The 22,992-nt window shown below is 38.6% G+C and overlaps 1 protein-coding gene across 1 annotated transcript in view; it reads left to right on the top strand.

The window, feature by feature from the left end:
• CACHD1 (cache domain containing 1) overlaps nucleotides 1-22,992 on the top strand; it is a 205,320-nt gene that overhangs the window by 121,097 nt on the left and 61,231 nt on the right. Inside the window, exon 4 of the mRNA XM_037500618.2 lies at nucleotides 10,338-10,444. Coding sequence (XP_037356515.2) covers nucleotides 10,338-10,444 — 107 coding nt within the window. The remainder of the gene's footprint in view (nucleotides 1-10,337; nucleotides 10,445-22,992) is intronic.

Below are 22,992 nucleotides of genomic sequence, written 5' to 3'. Positions count from 1 at the left end.
AGGTACTTTGCTGTATGACTCCTGTTCTTTTGTTCTCTCAGAGTCACAAGGTCAAATAATGTGACAAGCATGGTCCTTGACAGCTGAGTTTCACTTTATGGCATGTCCTGTTCTTTCCCCCCAGGATGCAGTGTTTTGTGTTTTTGCCCTGAAAGTACTCTTCTGGCAAGACTGGCAAGACTTGGTCTTTCAAGTCATCTCCCTGCCTTATCTTAAATATTTATCTCCAGTCCCTTTAAGAATCATTATTACCTACAGGCGGGTGAAATGTTCCAGTCTTTGTGGATATCGGTGCCAGAGAGACTTGAGTTGAGCTCAAAATTCATCCAAGATTTTGCAGAATGCTTTACATTTCAGAAAGCGTACTTCGTTATGTTATTTAATTTATGTAAAAGAGTTACATATGTTTATACTTTAGTAAAATACTTTCTTAGCCTTTTACTTTTGTAAACATTATTTTACTTGCATTCTTCATGTGATCTTCTCAACGCACTGGTGAGGTTGGTGTGCACCCCCCTCACGTCCTACATTTTGCAGATAAGGGAGCAGCTTCAAGATTTTGCATCGGGGCTCCGCGGAGCAAGAACAGGGATCTGGGTCTGCTGCTTCCAAATCAATTTTTCCTTTTAATGATAAAATAGTGTGGCCAGTGGTAAAATGGGAATGGCTTATCAGCCAATTGAAATGCTGAACTATGTGTGCTTTCTTAGCATTTCACTTAAGGCTATTGTAAGACCCTCTGCAGTTTCTAAGGTGACTGAATAGAAGGCCCTCCTAGTCTGGTGAGTTTGTTTTCTCAATTTTAAACATATTTCTGCAGTGATTTATGGAGGGGGGGAGAGAGAGAGAGAGAGAGATCTGAACCTGCAGAATGACTGCTGAGACACTGAGCATCTGCCTGCTGACAGTCCTGCTTCCTGCTTTCTGGATTTTCCTTGTGTGACCTTCACTGAAGGAAGGACAGAAGACCTGCCATACAGCTTTGAATACTGAAATTCACCAGCTGCTTTTCATGGATTTTAGGGAAGAGCTAGTCCTGTGATTTTCTTTTCTTTCTTTCTTTTTAAAAAAATCTTGCCTCTAAAAGAAACCAGCAAGGAGACTAGGCCAGCTTTAAGAAATAGATAGACCCTGTCATAGCAGAGGGCCAAAAACTTCCATTGAGCTTTTTTGTATTTTATTGTGCAAAGATATCAAAGTGTTTCCAAAGAAGGCCAAGATTTAAAAACCACTGTCTGTGATCTCTTTCTATGGACTTGTCTGATAGGGTGAGGTGCACATATGTCCTCACATTCATACCTTTATCGTGTTTTTATTGCTGGCTCAGTAATACCTTTCGAGGACACATTAGCCATAAGCGTTTCACATTATGTGTTTCATATTTCCTTTGACAGAACAGGGAGATTCAGACTGTTGACTCGCTCTCCCATGCGTCTGTGCCTGAGAGTAGAGCCAGCTCACCTCCAAGGTCACTGGCTGACCCTGATGGAGTTTCTCTGTGCTTTGATCTCTGTGTCATGCCACTCAGAGGTATCTGCTGTTTACTAACTACTCAGTGTATGTGTGAGGAGAAAACACAATTTACAATCTCTGGTCTCTAGTTTTGAGAAGCCTGTCTCTTAGATTTTCTGCATGTGTTCTTTCAGTGGACATATACTTAACTAATTCTTCACAGGAAGACTCTGGGCTAGCCCTACGGATAAATGTAGCACAGGGAAATATGTTAGATCCTTAGAAGCGGTCAAGTGGCAGGGTAGACAAGGGCTGGGGAACAGCACAGAGGAATCCCACCACGCCTCTGTCATCTGCCTGCTCCCTCCTATTTTTCCAGATCTCTCTCTCATCGTCCTCATGTACTCCTGCCCCAATCTGGAAAATCATTTTTGATGTGGTTATGGCCACTTCGAGTTCCCCTAAATGTCACCTGTGTAATTCTCCAAACTTGTATGAGAAAGTGACTTGATAATACTGTCACTTGGAATCTAAAAGTAAGACACAAGATCACAGCAGGCCTCCTCTCAATGAACTGTTGTGTGTGGAAATGAAAAAAGAAATACCATTATTGATTTTATGATACTTGAACTTTCATAGTGAGGAAGGTTCTTTATTGCTCCAAAAACCTTACCTTCCAAAGGTATTTGAAATCCCTTGTTTCCAGACTGGCTGAGTTGCTGAAGCCCGAAGGTCTAATCCTTATTACTGATAAGAACAAAAAGAATGTGACTTATCACTCCAATCTCTGCAGAGATGGAAGGAAAAACCATTTCTCGGAACATGATTACACGTTATTTGACAGCTTTTCAGTTTATCCATTAATTTAGGTGTTTGAATAAGTAAACTTGGTTGGGGGGATTTGAGTATCATTTACTTTATAAATGTGATAGGTCCTTTTTGAAGTGTTCCTACTCTTACCCCTTTCCTCAACATTCAAACAGAGTTTAAATATTTGCCAGTGCAGATGTTTGATTTTTATCTTAGCTCTTTCTTTGTTTAACTTTATTCTCATTCGTGGTTAAGTGGAAGATAAGGGGGTTCTTGTTTAATTCTTTTCAACTGGTGTTGCTCAAATATTTGGAGAGCAGACACTTCTCAGAAAGAATGAGGGGAACCTGGTTGATTGGAGGTGAAGTGATATATCTCCCTGTCATATTGCAGTGAACCAGACACTGTCAGGCTATCCCTAGGACCTGGGAGCTGGTAGGCATGGGTGTTTCTCTGCATCCAGACTAATGGCTCCTATAGTTTTTAGTCAAGTGGTTTTGCCACCTTTGCTTCCTGGGAAAAAATTTGTGCTTTTCTTAAAATGAAACTTGGTGGTTCAATAGCAGTAGCAGCAAGGCTCTGCCTGGTGTTGTGAATGCCATCAGAAGCCTCACAGCTTTTGCTCCACACCAGCCTCTGATCTGATACAAGGGTTTGCTTCCAGAAGAAATGGTACTTTTTTTTTTAACCTCTTGCACCCTGTCTCATCATTTGAACAATGATTAAAAGCAAGCAAACAAGTACAAAATATTCCCTGTCCCATTCATTGTCATCAAATGGGACTTTGTTTATGGACCCAACAATCAATTTAAGCCTCACTTCTGTGAGATACCCATAGGGATTTGCTTTTTTAATGATTACCTTAAAAATGTGTCCATGAACAATACCACATTTCACTCCTGCTCTTGGAACCCACACCATGTGTGTGGTTTTGTGCACTGTATGATAAATTGGACAGGCTTTGCTGGAAACAGTGAGGAAAACCCAAGGTTCTGAAGTGATTTGCCTGGCAAATCACCTTCGATAGGAAATTTAAACAAAGACCAAGAAAGAGATTCAGGAAATAACACCCAACTGGTATGTGTGTCTCTCCTTTATATCTTTTTCTTTCTAAACTGGGACTCCACTGAAAAGTTGATTTACACTGTGAATCGAGGCTGAATGAAATCCAATTGGAACTCACTTGAACACTGTTTTGATGTAAGATTCAAAGCTTCTGCAAATTTATTTTATCTTCTACATTTGCTGATCTCCTGCTTGTAAATCCTGTTGAAGGAGAATAAAAATGACTGCAGCCTGATGGGAATTAAATGTCTGAAGTTCAAAGCAGTTTGCACATCAGAGCAAACGTCAATCAAATGAACATCTTGCAAGCCAGGCAGGGAGTGAATTTCTCCATGGGGAAGAGATCAAAGTGGGAGTCACAGTTCTGTTTTCTCCCTCGGGATGCAGTTTCGATCAGTTGTTCATGAAAGTAAATCCAGAAGGAAGTTGTTTTGGTTTTTTTGTTTTTTTTTTTTAACTTGAGGGGGTAGGAAAGATGGAGTTATTTCTCTTGAAACTGAATTTCAGGCACTGTTTTTATCTTATGAAAATAAGTCTAGAAAGCAGCCACTATCCAGTAACCCCTTTTTTGAGAATGCACGTCTACAGGAGATTTAAATAGAATTGTTGTCTTATTGTTGCTTCATTTTTTAATGCACAAATCTAGACATAAGTTGAACAACCTGTTCAGTTTGTATAAAAATTTATGATTTTACCAATTCTTGAGCTTTCTGTAAGCTTGGAATTATATAAATGTGACTGTCAGCTGCTGTATTTCTCAATGAAAAATCTTTTCCATAACCCTATAGATAACTGACATTTTTTTTATCATAAGCGTGAACTTTACATTTCTCACAGTCTGAATCAGGGTGGATAGCATGTTTCTTTTTCTAAATCATTGTCTAAATGGCACTCATGCATAAAATGCATTCCTGTGTTAAGCAAGTCAACTGTCCCTCTGGGGCCAGGAGGTAGCTAATGTAACGGTGATGGCTTAGCAAGCTTTATTCCTGTTTGGAGTGAGAGTTGGAGACCAGAGAAGTGTGAGTAGCGAGTAGATAATTACTGGGTCTTTGCTGTTGTCATTACTTCTCCTAGCAGGCTCACCAGCTTGGGACACGCTGTTCCTCTCTATCTCTTAAGCCCCCCGGTGACACCACTTCCTTACCTGACTAGCACATCAGTGGTGTATGTGGCAATAAGAGTGGAGTAAGGTTTATTTCTGGTTATATCTTACTAACTTAGCTGCATAGCGCCTGTTCCCTGACTGAGGCTCAGCACATGTGAGGGCAAGCCAATTGAAAGTACTATGAGATCATTGGCACTCGCAGGTACTATCCACCTAGCAAATAAGCAGGAGCAAGGGGAGTGGTTGTCCTATCTTCAAATTCATCAGAATGTGGGGGGTTTCTAGATGAACATTAATTTAAAACCACCCCCATTCACTACCTTGTGTGGATTACTCAGGGAGCAAGAATTAAATTCTGAAATAAGACAACAATTTGTGTCATCCCTTATGAGTAAACTTTCAGAACCCAGATGTTGTAGAACTAATGGGATATAAGTCAGTTTGGCTTCTGGCTGACCTTCTCCTGCAAGGTGGTTGTTTAATTCTTAAATATCAGGGTTGTTCTATGGATTGTTCTATCAGGCTCATTCTATGGATTTTTTTTCAGAAAAAGAACTTTGGGTATTTCACATCTTTTTGCATCAAATCTGGTCTGTGGGAGGCTGTATGTGCACATTGCACTGTGTGTCAGTATGCACTTGCCCACATTTACAATAAAACGAGTTGTGGTGATTTACAGCATCCCAATTGATTGTCTTATGTAAGGATTTTTCAAATTTTGGTGTCATTTCCTCTTGATATTTTTCTTATTTCTAATTTATTATCTTTGTTGTACACAAGCAGTTTGTTCAAAATCCTCCCCTTACCATGATGCCTGAGTCTGTCTCTGAGAAGAGAAAGTTGTTACCAGCAAAAAGGAGAAAATGGTGTGCTCTTTCCCCACACAGAGAAGGAACTTGCTCGCTCTGCTCTCCAAAACCTTTCATATATTTGAGGAGTCTTAGTTCAATAGGACTGTAAGTTACTTGAGGATCTATAGTTCTTTTTCAGGTCTAGCACACAGCTAGTTCTCCATAAATTCCTATTGACTAATGACAAGACATAGAGTTAAGTTACCAGAGAGCTCTGCATGTTTTATTTAGTCAGATTCATTGAACATCTGTGATGCACCAGACATTGCTACCCAGGCAAAGCACGATTACATCATGGTCAGGAATATAAGCTAGTTCCCTGGCACATCTCAGATGTCACTACTACATGGGAAGGGAGCTAGAGGCTTTTCTACAATTGAAAAAAATAGTCTCCTCAAAGCTACCATAGTTATGCGAGTGGTGAACATTTTTAAAAATTTAAGTTGCCTACAATCAATAGACAACTGCCTTTAATAGCTTTATCCTCTTCCTCCACATCTTCATCTTTGCCCACAGAGTTCTTTCTATCCAGCTTTCCATTGTGAAACTTTATGGTTAGGTACTGTCATTTTTATTTTAAGAAAAAGCAAAGATTCCCCCTGAAGACCTACACTCTTTCAGAGTAGGTCTTTCCTTTGAGAGAACAGAATTCTACTCCAGCTGTTTTAGGTAATGATTTATTGATTGGTTTATCAAGTTACACTCTAACATATTCATTATAAATGAGAACTCAAATATGTTCACTTCTCAGTTCTGCTACTCCCCAGTTGTGAACTTGGGCTTCTTAATTTAACATTTCTATGCCTCAGTTTCCTGGTCTTCAAGGAGAGATAATAATAGCATTCCCCTGGGGTTTGTGAAGGTCAGATGAGTTAATCCATGTAAAGTACTTGGATATACTTGACAGGATAAGCACTTTTAGGAACAGTTAAATGTTTTCGTTATTAATGCATCCAATAATAGTTATTTCTATTTGTTAAATGCTTACTGTGAACCAGGACTTAGGAGCCATTTTCTGATTTAAGTCTTAACACAATTGTATAAAATAGCTTCTATTAATACCACTATTTTATAGATGAGAAAAATGGAGGCTTAAAAAATGTGAATTATGTGCAAGAGTTACACAAGAAGAAGTAATTTAACCCAAACTCCAGTCCAGCTCTGTGCACCTCCGAAGCCTATATTCCTGACCATGCCATAATCGTGCTTTGCCTGGGTAGCAATTTCTGGTGCATCATGGATGTTCAATGACTCTGACTGAATAAAACATGCAGAGCTTTCTGGTAACTCTGTGTCTTGTCATTAGTCAATAGGAATTTATGGAGAACTAGCTGTGTGCTAGACCTGAAAGGGAACTATAGTTCCTCAAGTAACTTATAGTCCTATTAGGGGAACTAAGACTCCTCAAATACATGAAAGATTTTGGAGAGAATTGGGTGTTCATCTGCTCTGTGGTGGGGTATAGACTGTAAGACTAGTATAACAAAAACTTGCGGCATCTCCCTTCAATACAGTTTTTACTAGGTATAAGGGGAAAACAAAATAAGATACTTTGCCCATTATTTATAAGTCTTATTTTGAAAGTTTTATTGATTAGCATTTTGTTGCTATATAAACAGAACCTAAAATCAATTGCTCTGTAATGAAAGTCAATTATGATGATGTCAACTATTTTAAGCCTGGTTACCAAATAATATAAGAAAAAGGTACACAAGCATGGAATTAGGAAGCAGAATGGCATTAGTCAGTGTGAAGAAGGGAAGGGATCCTCATAGGCTGCAGCTGACAAGAGACATTTCAGGGAGGAGGAGGAAGTAGAACTGGGCTTGTAGAATAGGTGCAGTAAACCCAGAGAGCATCACTGTTGGAATCCAGTGAAAAACACACAGAAGGACTGCTCTAGCTAGAACAATAGGTTGGGAGATAGTAGGAAGAGGTTGGGTAGATGATTGATGGCAAGTACTAAATTGTGAAACTTTTTTTATGACTGACAAATGTTTGCCGAGTACCTACTTTTGTTAATAAGTCACTTCCATTTATATTGTTATAAAAATGTTTTTGTTAATGCTCTTAGAAATGGTCTTTTCAGTTCAGAAAGGAAAACAAATGTAAAAATAATTTCCTGGTCTCCTTGCTCCCCAGAAGTAAGTGTTCATTTCACAAGCTCAGAGAAGCTATGAGTGTTGAGCATGGTACTTTAGTTCTCTGGATGGGTGGGGTTGATGGCACAGGTCCTGTCTGGGAAGACTCTGCCTATAGAGATAGGGCCCCCCATACTTATATTCTTCCTGGGAGAAACTATCAGTAACTCTCCTGAGTTGCCCTTTTTAGCAAATTCTTCCTTTTAAATTAAGCATTGTGGTATGTGGTTCATCTTTGGACAGGGATTAGTTGAGTAATCGGTTCACATTTCTATTGGTGTCCCTTTCCTCAATTGTAAAATGAGTTAGGGATAAAAAAGGGTCATGATTTGCACACAAGTCCAGATATGAATTTTAGGCATCCCTAAAAATTATTCTGTTCTTTTGTTCCAAATTAGAAGATCCTCTGTCCTCAGTTTCTCTGGACTCACATAGAAAGTCATTCTGCATCCCTTGAAAGTCTGTCAAAGTCACATTCCTGGGCCTCAGACTCACTAAATCAGACTTTGCCAAGGTGAACCCCAGGAGCCTGCATTCCAGTATACCTTTCAGGTGATGGGTGAATAAGGGCAGTTTCATTAACTAGGAATCATTCATCTTAGTCATGATCCTCACATGCTGGTACTTCCAGAGCCCTGGAGAAACTAAGGATCAGACTTGTGGTTAGCACAATGGATGTTTGTGGAAGATTAGTTAACATGATCACCTGCTTTTGACAATGAACAGTGCTAAGTATTCTAGATACACTGATACAGAGAAGACACGGTACCTGCCCTCAAGGGGCTCTTATCTAATCTTGAGCCTGATCCATAAAAATTCATTCTTAAAAAATACCCAAATGGAACCATAAGTTAAAATTAATGGTGCTTGCTTTGAGAGAAGATGGGACAATTTGTCACAGACTAAGAAGTCATCCACAATCTAGATAGGCCTTTCTGAAGAAATATAGAGACCTGAAGGATGACTAGACAAATAATCAGGAAAACCTTCTAGATTTTCATCGTCTAATTGGTAGCCACAGTTCATTCACTATTTGCATTTTAATTAAGATTAAACAAAATAAAGAACTTAGTGTCTCAGTTGCATTAGCCACATTCAGATGCTCAATAGTTACATGTGGCTACCATATTGGACAGCGCAAAAATAATGTATTTTCATCATCTCAGAGGATTCTCTCAAGACTGTTCTGATCTTGACCAAGGTGGTGAAACATGCCTGACACACTACTTATTTTTGAAAATAAAGTTTTGTTGCAGCACAACCACACTCATTCTTTTATGAGTTCTCTTCACAAATACTAAGTACTTTCTGGTGTCTTATTTAAAAGTATGTCCAGGAAGAGATCTAATGTGGTTATGCTAGAGAGTGGAGAGCCAGAAATTTCCTCTTGCTTCACATATATTCAGATACTAAAATGAGAGGGACATTGAGATTACTTCATTTTTGCCAGCATGCACCCAGGCAGCTGCTGGTGTGTTAATCTCTTCTTTTCTCTATGTAGCTTTTGGGGCAGCAGTCTTCTTGTCTAGACAGATTGGAGCAGGTCCAGAGGAAGAGCAGCCACGCTGTGAAACAACTGTCTTTTGAGGCACGGTTGACAATGTTGATAAAATTCTGTATGGGGTTAGGGACTGGACTAAAGGTCTCAAAATCTAATTATGTCCTTCTTTGAGATGCATATCAAAACCAAACCATTTTAACTTTTGCTATTGAGTCCAATCCTCGTTTATTCCAGTCAGTTCAATTTAGTAGTTCTCACATATTATGAGAGGTGATCAATAAAGTTCATGTGGGTAATCAAATGGATCTTGATTTTTAAGGTGGTCTCTGTGATTATATAGTTTTGATTATATAGTTTCTCTACCTGTGTTCATGGGAGTTCATTAATGGCATTCATCTGAGGCATACATTTCAACATGTTTTTAAAAAACTAACTGCAGATTAACTTTCTTTGGGGAAATCCTTAGAGACTTCATGGGTCCTCTTAGTATCTAAAATCCTAAATAGATTACTTAGAAGTTTAAGAGTTTTCTCTTTTGTTAGATCTGATTAAATTCACTTAAAAAAAAAAAAAACACTAAGTGACTATAAATTAGTTGGTTTGTTTTCCTGTTATATTCTTTGAAATTATTGTTGGCTCTAGCACACAAGTCATTGATTACCGTAATATTTATTTAGCAGCTACTACCAGAGTTACAACATTATTCTAGCTCTAGTACTAGCTTTTACTATACTGGAAATCTAAAAAGACCTTAGTCTTATTTACATACAAGGTGCCAGCTATGTGACATGTATCCTGACAGAAACTTCAGTACATTATTTATAACCTTTCCTCAGTTTCAGAAAATAAGTTGTTTTTTCTTTTTTGGATAAGAAAATTGAGGCTTGGAAAAATTGAAAAATGTGTTGAAGAGAAATGAAAAATTTGTCCAAGATTGCACATTTAGTAATGATGGAGCAGGGATTCATCTAGAGCTTTCCTGCTCCACAGCCCTCTTCACCTTCACTTTCATTCTTGGTTGTTGATTTTCACATAGTATAATTTGGGGAAGTGTCTCATATATTACATTGCACTCAAATCTGAATTTTGTGATTCTAGTCCAAATTTTGTCAAATCTGTTTTCTGTTTTTATCTATAATACTTGTCTCTAATTCATTGGAGGGGAAAAGGGGAGTTGGTTCAAATGCTGATTATTTCTTTAGCTTCTTAGAATTAAGCTTGGTTTCTAAAACCTTCTATATGCAGATGTTTTTCCTCATGCTGTTCTGAAGTGCTTTTTGTAATACTTAAAATCTAAACCACAACTTCATGAGCAGATCTACTTCTTATACGTTATGAACTATTTTTGTCTGTTTTCCTATATTTATTGAGTAATCACCAAATAAATACTATTGATTCTTCTGTTTCAGATTTGATGGAAACTTTAATACCAATGTATCTAGGACAATTAGTTGTGATCGACTTTCTACTACTGTTAATAGTCGGGCCTTCAATCCAGGACGAGACTTGAATTCAGGTCAGTAATCTCTTGATTTTAAAAAGGTGAACTATATTCCATGATGTTCAAGTTGAATAAATGTGCTGCTTTAGATATTTTCTTTAAGATTTGAAGGAAAATGTCATATACTTTAGATATTTCTTGCTGCAAAGTTGACCCTCAAGAGAAAGAGAAGAGGAAGAAAATTGGGCCAACATGTATTGAGTATGGGACTGTAGAGCTGTATGGCAGGCACATGTCAAGATTCTGCTAGGTTCTTCTACTCATTATCTCCTTTGCTGAGCTTTTGCATTTATTAAATTACATTAGACCTAGTTGTGTTTTCTTGCTCTGGAGCTCTAGTCCGTATTTCCACCCTCTGTTTTATAATATGGCTCATGTTGATTGATGGACCTCGGAAACTAAAGGCTTCCGTTTAAGAGCTGAAAGAGCTTTAGAAATCACCTACGAGCTTTAACCCTCAGTTTTTACCAAGGAAGTATATGAAACTCAGAAGGGTCTCAAGGCTTCCCTTATTGATATAAAAATGAAGGTGCTAATCCTTAACCATGAAGAACTACATTTTCCAAATTCCATGCTTTTGTGGGCATGTAAAACCTAAAGGAGAAGCCAGAGGACCAGAATATTTACTTTTAGAGCCCCAGCCTCTCTCTGTCCAAAAGAATTGTAGCCTTTGGAAATTGTATATACAAACCAGGCAATCTATTAGGTCTAGAAAGAAAGAACTATAAGCTTTCTATTATTCAGGAATAATAAGACTATAGCAGCTAGCTAAAGAGTGAACCTAAGTCAGCCAGCACATATTGTCTGGACTAATGTAGAATGACTCAGTCATTTTCTTATTGGCCAGAGAATCTGGAGACCCGGAACAGGTGAGGTTTACTACTAAAAAGGAAGAAGCTAAATGAAAATATTTTTCATAAGAAAATAGTTGAAAAGAGTGCAGAAGGGCATGGAATGGATGAAGAAAGTTGAATTGTGGAAGATTTCCATAATCAGCACAGAGCTGGAGCTTAATTAAGTCTTCTGATTCCCAGATGCACTGCTTACCCCTTTTCCGTCAAATATGGTCAGTATCACAAAACATGTTTTTAGAGCCAAAGACTTGAGGTTGAAATAACCATCTTTAAATAAGATCAAATTTAATGTGTCCCAAAAATACATAATGCAATCCAACATGTGTGTAGGTAAAATGTCTATAGTACATGATAACATGTGAGCTATTGCCTTGAATATATTTTTTTATGAGTGCATTTTATACATGGAACCTGGAAGGGCTCATCACTCTGAGTTAGTACTTAAGTTATAGTGCTGGAAGTGCAGATATTTTTAACTTTTTAATTTTCTAACTTTGTACTAAGCATACCTTGTTTTTATAATCAGAGAAGGGGAGAGAGGGGAGGTAGGAAGGGATTAAAGACTATTTTCAAATGCATTTGTGCTCCTTACTAGTAGTCAGTACCTTGCTTAATGTGTCTCTGATAATAGCTCCTCGGTGTGGTGCTAAGGTTCTAGATGAAGCTCCACTATACTCCTGGCTGTGTGACTGGGGCTGTAAGAAGGTTCGGGCAGAGAGTGTCTCATGCTCACTTGGGAGTCAGTGAAACTCTACTACTAGGATCACCCAACTCAGTCAGACAGACCCTCAAGGATCTGGAAGCTACCCGAGCCAAGGGCATCTTTAATGCCTATTTTATATCTGTTCCTAGTTTCTGGTAATGAGGTTATAGTTGAGATATGTCTCCATCACTAATAGTTGTCTTTTATGCCTGTCTCTTAGTGACTACAGAAGTGATTCTGCAAGGTCATGATGACCTACCTACTTAACTGGGATGAATAAATAAAATAAGAGTTCATTCAATAAGTATTTATTAGCCACCTTCTATGTGGCAAACACTCTCCTTTTTACTAGGTCAACTGTAAGCAAAACAAAAAACATATATTCTGAAATCTGGGACACATAGATGGTAAACAAATAGACAAGCAGGTATACATGTCAATGATGGTGAGTGTTATGGAAGAAAAGTAACACGGGATGAGATGTCAGGAATACTTTGGGCTGGGGGTAGGCACTGTGGAAAGGAAGGAGAAGAAGATGACTTATTTTAGTGAGATCTGAGTAAGTTGGTTGTAAATAATGAATATGACTGAAGGAAGTATGTCCTAGGGACACAGGCTTTGAGTTGGGAAGGTGTTTGGTGTACTCGGAAACACCAGGAAGGTGCAGTGTGAGTGAAAAAGGTGGGAAGAGTACAAAAAGACAAGGCTTGAGGGGTGATTTGGGGGCTAGGTCACCAGAAGCCTTGCTACATTGACCAATGCAAGAACTTTAGCTTTTGTTCTGAGTGAAGTAGAAGGTGATGGGGTTGGGCGGTGGGGGTGTGGGAGGATGTGGATTAGAGGGAAAAAAGGGCTTACACAGAAGTCACATGATTGAACTTAGATTAAAAGATTTACCACTTCTGTGGCAAAAAATAGTTTCTAACAAGGTGAAGAGGGTGGGAGCAGGGAGACCACCTAGGAGATTCTTCTAAAATCCTGATGAGAGTTGATGAATGCATTAATAGTATAGTAATAGTGATGAGAAATGATTGGATTCTGAATATATTTTGAAGGTTGAACCATTGAAATTTGCTGATTAACTGGATGGGGGATGGGGCAGAGTGTGTGGTATTAAAGGTAGAGTCACTCGGGAAAGACTTCCAACATACTTGGTCTTATCAGTGAGAATAGAGTTACCTTTTACCTTAATGGGGATATCCGGGGGGGGGGGCGGGAGAGCAGGTTTGTGTGGGAGGTGGTAATCAACATTTCAGTTTGAGGAAAGTTAAGTTGAAAGTGTGTAAAAGTTAAGTTGGAAGTGTGTATTAGATATCCAAGTGAAATGTCTCTGATGTAGTTGTCTATACAAGTCTGGAGTCCAGTTAATAGGCCAGACTGGAAAGGTAAGATTAATCATCTATGGACAGTGCTCATATCCCAATACTCAATAAAAGCAGGCAGCAGGTAGCTATGGGTAGATAAGAGAAGGGTTCCAAGGACAGAGTCTTGGAATACTTTCCCATCAAAATGAAGAGGAGACAATAAAGGAATCTGAGAAAGAAGTCAGTCTGGTAGGAGGAAAAGGACGAGGGCCTTCTTTTTTTTTTTTAAAGATTTATTTCTTTTTATACAAGAGCTGGGCTACAAGCCAGAAGCGCGGGAAGGTGAGAGGATTTGCCAGAGACAGAGCAGGGAGCAGAACAGGCAGTTGACAGAAATACACTGCTGAGGGGAGCAGCGGGCAGGACAAAAAAGGTCTGCCGTACAACATGTGAGATTCTCGCCAGCCAGCTGGGATCAAACCTGCACTTCAGAGACTGTGGACAGCTTCACAGTGTGGCGCTCAACCCGCTACACCACCAGGGAGGCCCCGAGAGCCACCTTCTTGATGCCAAGTGAAGAAAGGGTTTCAAGAAGGAAGGAGCCATCAACTGTGTTAAGTAGGCCCAGTAAGATGAAGGCTAAGAAAACAAACCATTGGATTTTGCAACATGTAGGTGAACTTGACAAGGATTGTTTGGATAATAAGAATAAAATGACAAACTGATCCTGGTTGGTTCAAGCTCTTAAGAATGGAGGAGGGGAGTTGAAGACTATAAGTATATGAACTTCTAAAAGTTTCACTGGAAGACCATGTGGACTCAAGAGAATATTTTTAAATTGCAAGAAGTTGTAGCAGGCTTATATGCTACATGGAATGATCCAATAGAGAAACCACTGACACAGCCAATGATTGCTACAGCCTTTTCCTTGATTAGGCAAGAGATGATGGGATTACAAATTGAGGGCCTAGAAGCACAGATCATTGATTTTTGGTAAGAGGAGGGAATGAAGAGTAAGTGTGAAGAGATGCCTATAACGATATAGTATGGGGAGCTTGGAGACATGACCTTAGGTGATTCTCTTTTCTCAGAGAATTAGGAAGCAAGATCATCAACTGAGATCAAAACCCTGGGAAGAGGTGTTAAAAACCTTTTAGTTATCCTAAGATTGTCTTCTATGAGTTGAGTTTTAGCCTGGAACTCAGCTGCATAAATAATTGGGAAGCCTGATAATATCCTGTTTCCATTTAAGTATTTATTTGTCAAGAGGGATATGATATGAAAAAGCAGTAAGTGGGGAAGAAGAGAATGGTGAAGACAGAGGTATGTCATGGAATATCAGGTCTTGAAATTTGCTAATTCTACAAACATGTCTCAAGTATAATGTACTAGGAGTTGTTCTCAACATAGTTGACGTACTAGATTTACAAGCAGCTTTTGGCAATGTTTGGGTATTTGAAAACTGACTTGTTTTTATTTGAACTTTTGTGACATTCCACCAGGCAGTGGCTGCATCCCAAAGTCCACAGTCTCCAGCAGTCATTTGTAATATGAGAAGAGTAGTAGATGGTGAAGGGGGTGACCTCAGAGCTTCCCCTTTTCTACTCCCCAGCTCGTGCCCCCTTTCACAGTAGAATTAATGTGCTTCATAGGCTATCACATGTCTGATATTTACATCTGTAAGATGTCTAGCCAAAGGCTCTTTCAGACTGTATATAATCCATCAATGGGTCCCTAATTGATAACATAGTTTCAGATTGCCTTTCAAACTCACTGCAAACAGACTCACATAAATTGTAAACCATTCTTAGCTTCATTTAGCCAAAACTGGGTCACATGCCCTTCTAGCCGACACACATGTGTATTCTTTTTCTTAAAACCATCCCTGCCAGATCTCTATTTTCTAAATTGATTCCTTGTCCCTGATTCCATTCAAGTAACTAATGCTTGACAGTGCATATGTTATATTATGGTGCTGGTAATGTTTTGCTCAGGTTCTTCCCTGCTTTTATCCCTAGTTTCTCACTTTCTCTTTTTTTTCCTTCAAATTCCTGCTGAGCTATTTTCTTGTACGTAGCCTGATCCCTAAAGAGAGTTTATTTGAAGAGTCCAAGAAAAGTTGCCTCTTGCTCTCTTGAGTTATGCAATTGAGGTGAGAGTAGAAGTGGGAGTTAGTTTTTCTCACCAAAAGAAAAAATGTCTGAACTTTCTTTATTGTGTTTGATTTAAAGAGCATTTGAAGTTTCAAACTTCGATCTTGGTTGCGTTACAGTCTTCATTGAGAAACAGGATTCACGGGGTGTAAGGGGCGTTTATAAGTCACATTACAGAGGTAAATGCTGCAGGAGGTACAGGTGGGCACTGAAGGCTGTAGATTGTGCTGCTAAATTCAGAGCCTTCATCACTTCCTTGTGAGAGTGACAGTGATTGGTTTTGTGCTGTTAAGTTTTTCTCTTTTCTTTAAAATACCAAGAACATTATCTGTTAGATATGCTAACACTGATGCAGTGAAAAGCTATGTTCTACCTAAAAGAAGAGAACAAAAATAACCAAATTGGGAATTTGTGGTGTTTTTATATCTAATTACCACATCATCATGATTGCATTAATGTCAAAAGATGTGGTGATTCTTTATACAATGCCTAAAACTATTCAGTCACTTGGAAATTTTGCTTCTTAACATTATGTGATTCAGTTTATACAGTTTACACACACACACACACACACACACACACACATACAATTAAGGGCACTTTTCTTTGCCTTAATTTCCCCTTCATTCAAGTGCTTTCCCTATACTCATAGCACACAACGTCATAAAGGATACAGACTTTTTTTTTTAACTTAGCAAATATACCCTAATCTCCCTTTTGTGTATATGTAAATAAATATACTTCTGTACCATTGTCATAATAATTGTATATCATTGACTTAACCAGTCTACTCCAGTTCAACATTTACATGTCCCAACTTTTCACTATATCATTGTCCACTTGAAGAATGTCAAATGGCACTTCCACAGTTTCACTTAACTGTGTATAGCAATTGACATGTAAATTTCTTTTTTGGAACTCTACCATCTTTTGGTTTCTATAACATTATTCTGTGCCTTTGATCCTCTTCTCTGCTCAGTCCTCCTCACTTTTTTCTGAGTCTTTTTTTTCCTTAAGGTAGATGATCCCACATGTCTTCTATGCCACCTTCCTTATCTCCCCAGATATTCTCAAATTAGTAGCACCTCACTTTCCATCTTGTTGTACACAGTTCCAAATCTCTATCTCCAGCCCTGGCCCATTTCCAAACTTTATTCTGACACATGTCTATGGTTATCCCATAGCTTCCTCAAAAAATTAAAGAGTAAAAAAAAGTTTTCCTCTAAACTTATTCCTCAGTCTGGATTCACTATCCCAATTATTGATATCTGTATGCTGGTTACACAAGAAATCCTTCCTAGAATTTTTCTACTCAACACTTCTCAAGTTCTAACAGTTTTGACTAAACTTGAGTTAGTGACCAAATAAGAGTGTGAGTGAAGGAATATTTAAGGATTTATTTTAGACAAGACATCTTATTAGGCAAATGTGTGTTCTTCCTGCTGCTTACACTGATGTGTGACAGATCTCACTATCCTCTTTTCACTGAGAAGGAAATTTGGCTCAGATTCCATAGTTTGAAGATGTCTCTTAAATCCCCTTTCTCTTCAGTGTTAACACTGTAAACTTAGATCTGCATTGTCTTTCTAGAAGGTTAATTACTGCAGGAATCTTCCTGAGATTTTCTCTGCTTTTAGTCTCTTTTTCAATATATCCTGTACTCAGCAGGTATTTTGAAAATACCTGATTTAGAACCCCATTTCTCGAAAATCCTTGATGGCTTCCCTTCACTTCAAGACAAAGGCAGAGACCTTTCAACATCATCTTTCTGTCTTCTTTCTTCCCCTTAAGCCCTTACGTTCCTATCCTCAGCAAATTACTTCCCTTTGGTCAAATTACTGGCCTGCCATAATTTTTGCTCATATTAACTATTTCTTCCCAGAAGGTAATACCTTCTCTGACCTGTAAATTATCAATCATTCTTCAAGGCCCATGCCTTCATGACCTTCATAGCTGAGAATGCCTTGTCTATTGTAGCATGTTGGATTCACCAGGAGGCAGGTGCTAAGATGGAGAATGGTAGCCTGGGTGAAAGGAAAAGCAGCACAATTAAGTAGTGGGAGAAGACACACTGATAGATAATGTCTACAGTCCGTAGCCATCCCCAAGGAGCTAGACACTGGGGCATCCATTTTTGTCCACCCAGGTATAACTCTTTATTTCTTCACAGTACTTTCTAATTATAAAATTTTAATTGTTTTATATTGAGCATCTACTTGACCTTCTGCTCCTTTTGATTTGCTTTTTTTATGCTATGCTGAGTACCCAGCCAATATGTTGCCCATAGAAGGCACACAATAAATGCTTATTGAGTAGGCGAATAGGTGAGTAAAACTAGGGTTTTCTTTGTGCTTGGGTTTGCCCGTTCTTATCATGGAATAATTAAGATTTCTGAAAGAACTTAGTAATGAAAAATGTGGGTGTGATTTGCAGTGTGTAGCACTGTTTTCTTAACTTAGCAGCAAATCAACACACATAAATGTCCTAGGTAACTCATAATATGTAGATACATAAAATCATTCACATTAAACTAACCATTGTGAGTCTGTCCACACAGTGAACACACAAAAAACACAAAAATGACATGCCTCACATGTCATTTTATGCTTTGATCTTATCCTTACCATAGATTTCAAGAACATAACTACTCACCTCATTTTATAGGTGAAAATCAGACCCAGGGCCTCCTTGGTGGCAAAAGGGGTTAAGCACCGCCCTATGAAGCAATCTGCAGCCTCTGCACCATGAGTTCGATCCCCGGCCAGCCAGGGAGCAACCCACATGGCAAGGCAGACCTCTCCTAACTCACCCTCTGCTCCCCTCAGCCGTGTGTTTCAGTCACTCTGCCTGTTCTGTTCCCCACTCTGTCTCTGGTAAATCCTCTCACCCCCCACATCTCTGGCCTGTACCCCAGCTCTTGTATGCATAAATAAATAAATCTTTAAAAAAAAAAAAAAAGAAAAGAAAATCAGATCCAGAAAAGTTAACTGATATACCTAAAGTCAAACAACAAATTGTTGGTATTGACATAACTAAAAATTATATGTTCTTACTCAGCCCAATGACCTTTCTGCAATAGACTGTTTGAGATGAAGAGATATACCCTCCATCACTGTATTCTGTCTGATCTTCAAAATCTTTCTACAAAACCAAACCTGTAATATTTTCTCTTCCACCCACACCTCCTCACTCCATGTTCCCTGTGCCACTTAACAGCTTGAAGCCCAAAATTAACTTGGAATCCTTTGTTCTTCATAAAGAACTTCTCTCAGGTTCACAATTATGTGGTAGCAGCCATGGCAGACACCAAAATAATCAAGAAAGAATTCCTATCTTTAGAGAGTTCCCCATTTATTGGAATTATGTGTATTGGGAGTGGAGAGAGGAGAAAAATCGGCACACAAATACAGTTGTAATGCAGTGGCAAGTGCTGTCATGAGGTAAACCATGGGCACTTGACTCAGATTATAAAATTCAAACTGGGTCTTAAGAAAAGCAAAAGGAAGTATCCAGATAATGGAGAAACCCAGACCTAGTAAATCAGAGTGTTGGCTTGTGGCAAGTACATCTCCCATTTGGGAATCTGTAAGAACTGCAGCCTGCACCAGTCACCATGTCAGAAGGGAATAAGTAAGAGAAAACTAGATTAACACTAAGCCAAATTTTAATGGGCCTTGTACATTAGTCTGAGGAATTTTCTTTTGGCTTTGGTTTGATTTGGTTTTTGTTTTGATTTGTTTTTTAATTTGGATAAAACCAACTGACAGACTTTAAGCGGAGATATCTAGATATGTAGCTACCTTGACAGAAGGCGAAAACTAGGGTAGAATATTGAGGACATCTATAAGTGTGGAGGGGACAGTGGAGGGATGCAATGGCATGAGCACAGGGACTAGATGAGGGCTGAATGGATTGGCAAGAAGTGGAGAATCAGTGTAGAACACACTTCCAACTTATATGGCTGATTGAGAAAAGGAGAAAGGTCACTGGTAACCTAGGAAGAAATAGGATATAAGGAAGGGTTTTAGTGCTATTGTTGCTGCTAGTCATTTTTTATGTAAGGAAAACATGAAAATGTTAGAGGCAGATGGTCTAAGAAGGAGTGAAGATAAGGGAACAGGTAAAATAATAGAGTTTACTATCTCAGTCCAGTTGTCCCAAATGTGGTTGATCATTACAGTCATCTGGAGTGCTCTGTCAAAAAATACCTATTTGAGATGACTGGATCAAGAAGATGTGGTACATATACACCATGGAATATTACTCAGCATTCAAAAAAGATAAACACATGCAATTTGCAGCAACATGGATGGAGCTGGAAGGGATCATGCGCAGCAAAATAAGCCAGAAAGAAAAAGAAAAAAATACCGGATGGTTTCACTCATAACAGGAATCTAGAAAACCTAAATAAGGGACCAGGAAAAAGAATAACTATAATAAAGAAAAAATCAAAATCAACAAGCAACTATAAACCAGAGACACACTTTGGGGGGAGGCAGGATTGGGGTCAAAATCAGGGGGTTGCAATTGTATTGGGAACATAAAAATAAAAATTAAAAAAAAAAAAAACCTATTTGGCCCCCAACCCAGACCTAATGCATGAAAATTCTGGCTTGGTAAAGCTTGGCAATAGAGGTGTCAAAAGCTGATTGTGATGATCAGCCACTCTGGAGAACCTCACCTTTGTTAATTTTCTCTTAGTCCTTTCATAACTGTTTGGAGTTCACCCGGGCCTTTGAATACCCTGGGGATGGTCTGCTAGAGAGGAACAGGGAGGAGCAGTGGGTCATATACCTATTTGGGGATTGCCTTGGAAGTTTAATCTAGATTCTCTAAGCTCACAACCCTGTTGTCTCAGCTGAATCAAGGACAGCATGGACTAGTATTTTGCATGATATAGTTAACCTAGAATGACTATAAAAAGCTGTGAGCTTGAGCAAAATGATTTGAGGATATCCTCTCCTTAGTACTAAGACTAAAGTAAACACAGTGAGATAGGGGGTCAATAGCCATTAATTTAACGTTGGCAATGGGGTTAGATAGCATAGTAGACATTATGGTGGAAGAATTGCTGGGCTGCATAGTTGAGATGCCATTCAGGACTTAAGTCATTCTTCCCTTTATAAGTCAGCATATCCTTAACTATAAAATAGAAATAATATCTTCTTGTTGAACCTCCACATTTTGGTCTTGCTAGCTATCCTATTCTTGAGAAAATTAACTTCTGTGTGCGTTGGTTTCCTGAATAATAAATAAAACCAACCTCATAGAATTGTTGTAAAAGTTAACTGAGATAATATTTGTAGAAGACTTATGAAAGTGCCTATTAAATGGACAAATACTCAATGTGCTCACCACTTCTGGAGTAGCACAAACAGCATCTGGGGCTCCATGAAATATGGCACCTTCAGAGTACATGGTAAAATAATATTCAAGATGTGAACGGGACATAGGAATTGGAAAAGCGTGATAGGGTATAGTGCCAGAACTTTTATTTGGAGTCCTCAGAATGTTCATTTATTTTATTCCTCTCCATAATGATTGCTGTTGCACAGAATATTCCTGGAGGCGCTGTGTAAACTCTGGACTGTTGGGCAAGTATGTGTTTTTGTGTTTCTGCAATTCTGTATATTTAGGATGGCTCTTATATTTTATATTTGGCAAGCTGTGGGAGGTAGACAGCTTTGTGTATTTTCCTAAGAGTGTTGGGCTGGGCATCAGAAAGGCCAGATTCCTTTGGAAAGGCAACAGCTTTCTATTATAGAGCATTTTCTTTTTGGCCTTACCTAGGTGGATAATATTACTGAGAAAAACAAGTTACAGCCCAACTATAAGCAGTTTGTAATCCATCGCTTTCTCATCATCTGGGTGACTTAAGCATTGAAGAAGACAAAGACTTTGGGAACATGGTTGGTTTTTGTTTTGACTGAAGAACCAATAACAAAGAACCTGACAGATATAAATGGTGAAAATGGAAGTAAAATATTTGGGGACCACAGAATCTGGGGCTCATATGTTAGAATTATCCACAGATAATTTAGAACACTGCTTGCAGGCAGTTCTTGAAACTCCATAAATGGGAAGAGTGCCTGGGAAAGAGAAAGACACATTTTTTTTTCAGCTTATTATCTGATAAGTTTGAAAGTTGTGATTGAAAAAAGAAAGCCAATGGGTATTACAAAATTGTTTGCCTTCACTTAAAATTAGCATAGGAAATATAAGAGAGGAGAAAGAGTACATTTGTTGAGGGGACTGAACTTGCCTTTAAAGATCAAATAGCCATCAGAGGTAGCACCTCATTCTTTAAAGGCCAATAATGAGTTTCTCCATCATTCTTATTGAAGTCTTTGTTGTATTGTTTGATCATTTTGTTTAGTCTTGAGTTACCATTAATAATCTCATTGCTGACTTACAGCTTCAAAGTCAATAAGAAATGAGGATACTCCTTGTTTTCTTTTTCTGTTGCATAAACGTGATCAAAACCAGTTAGAAGTTTCCTCCTTCTCTCTAGTTGTAAATCCATACACTTCCTTCTGAGGTGGCCTTCATACCTTGCCCTCTTACCTCTTTTCTAAAGGTTCCTTGGGAGCACCTTGTCAAATCCATTTCTTTATAGATCAGGAAATCATGAAATCTCAGGGCCACAGAGGTGAAGAACTTTGGCCATGTTCATCATTCACTCATACACTCAGCAAATACTGACTGAGCACCTAAAAAGAAAAAAGAAAAGATACGGTCGTGCTAGACTCTGGGAATGTGATAAATAAAAATGGCTTGGTTCTTGCATTCATGGAACTTACAGCTCCTCTGCATGGGACACATAAAACAAATAGTCATGAAAGTAAATTAAATGCACCAAACATTACTATTTTTGCTACAAAGAAAATACTGGGTACTATGAGAGAGGATAATAATTGAGGGTATTCAGGGACATTTTCTCCGAGAAATTAAAATTTAAGACAAAACCCAAAAGGATGCAAAAGAGCTAACTAGGTAATGTGAAGAAAGAGTTATTCCAGGTCTAAGGATTACCTTGTGCAAAGAGCCTGACATATTTGCAAAACTGAAATAAACAGGTCTTAATGTACAATGTAGTGAGATGAATGGTGCAAGGTTTTATCAAGTTTGGATTGAATGCTAGGGATAGTCCAGTTGGAAGCCTCTGAAGGGATTTAAGCAAAGCAATGGTGGGTCTGATTTCTCTTTTAGCACTATGCCTTTGCATGCTGTGTAGCTAGTAATCAAAAGGTCAGAGCACTTGTCAATCTTATGGGATTTAAACCCATGACTTACTATTCCTGGTCCATTCTGATTTGCCAGGGTCCTCCTTCTGTGTCTTAAATGCTAACCCGAATTAAATGGGAAGTGCAAAATAGCAATGAGGTTCATTCCACCTGACTTTCTTATGCATGCCCAGGTTGACAAAGACAGACACCCATGGCTGATACCTTCACCCTGTTGAGCACATATAGAGTAATTAAGAGGTATCAGCTATATAGTTTCTCTTTTATGTAAAAAAAAGTCATATATTCTAAAATATCTATTTGTT

The sequence above is a fragment of the Talpa occidentalis genome, unplaced genomic scaffold (assembly GCF_014898055.3).
Source record: "Talpa occidentalis isolate TD23 unplaced genomic scaffold, MPIMG_talOcc4v2.1 talOcc4.9, whole genome shotgun sequence".
NCBI lineage: Eukaryota > Metazoa > Chordata > Mammalia > Eulipotyphla > Talpidae > Talpa > Talpa occidentalis.
This window is presented reverse-complemented; position numbering and strand designations above follow the sequence as displayed.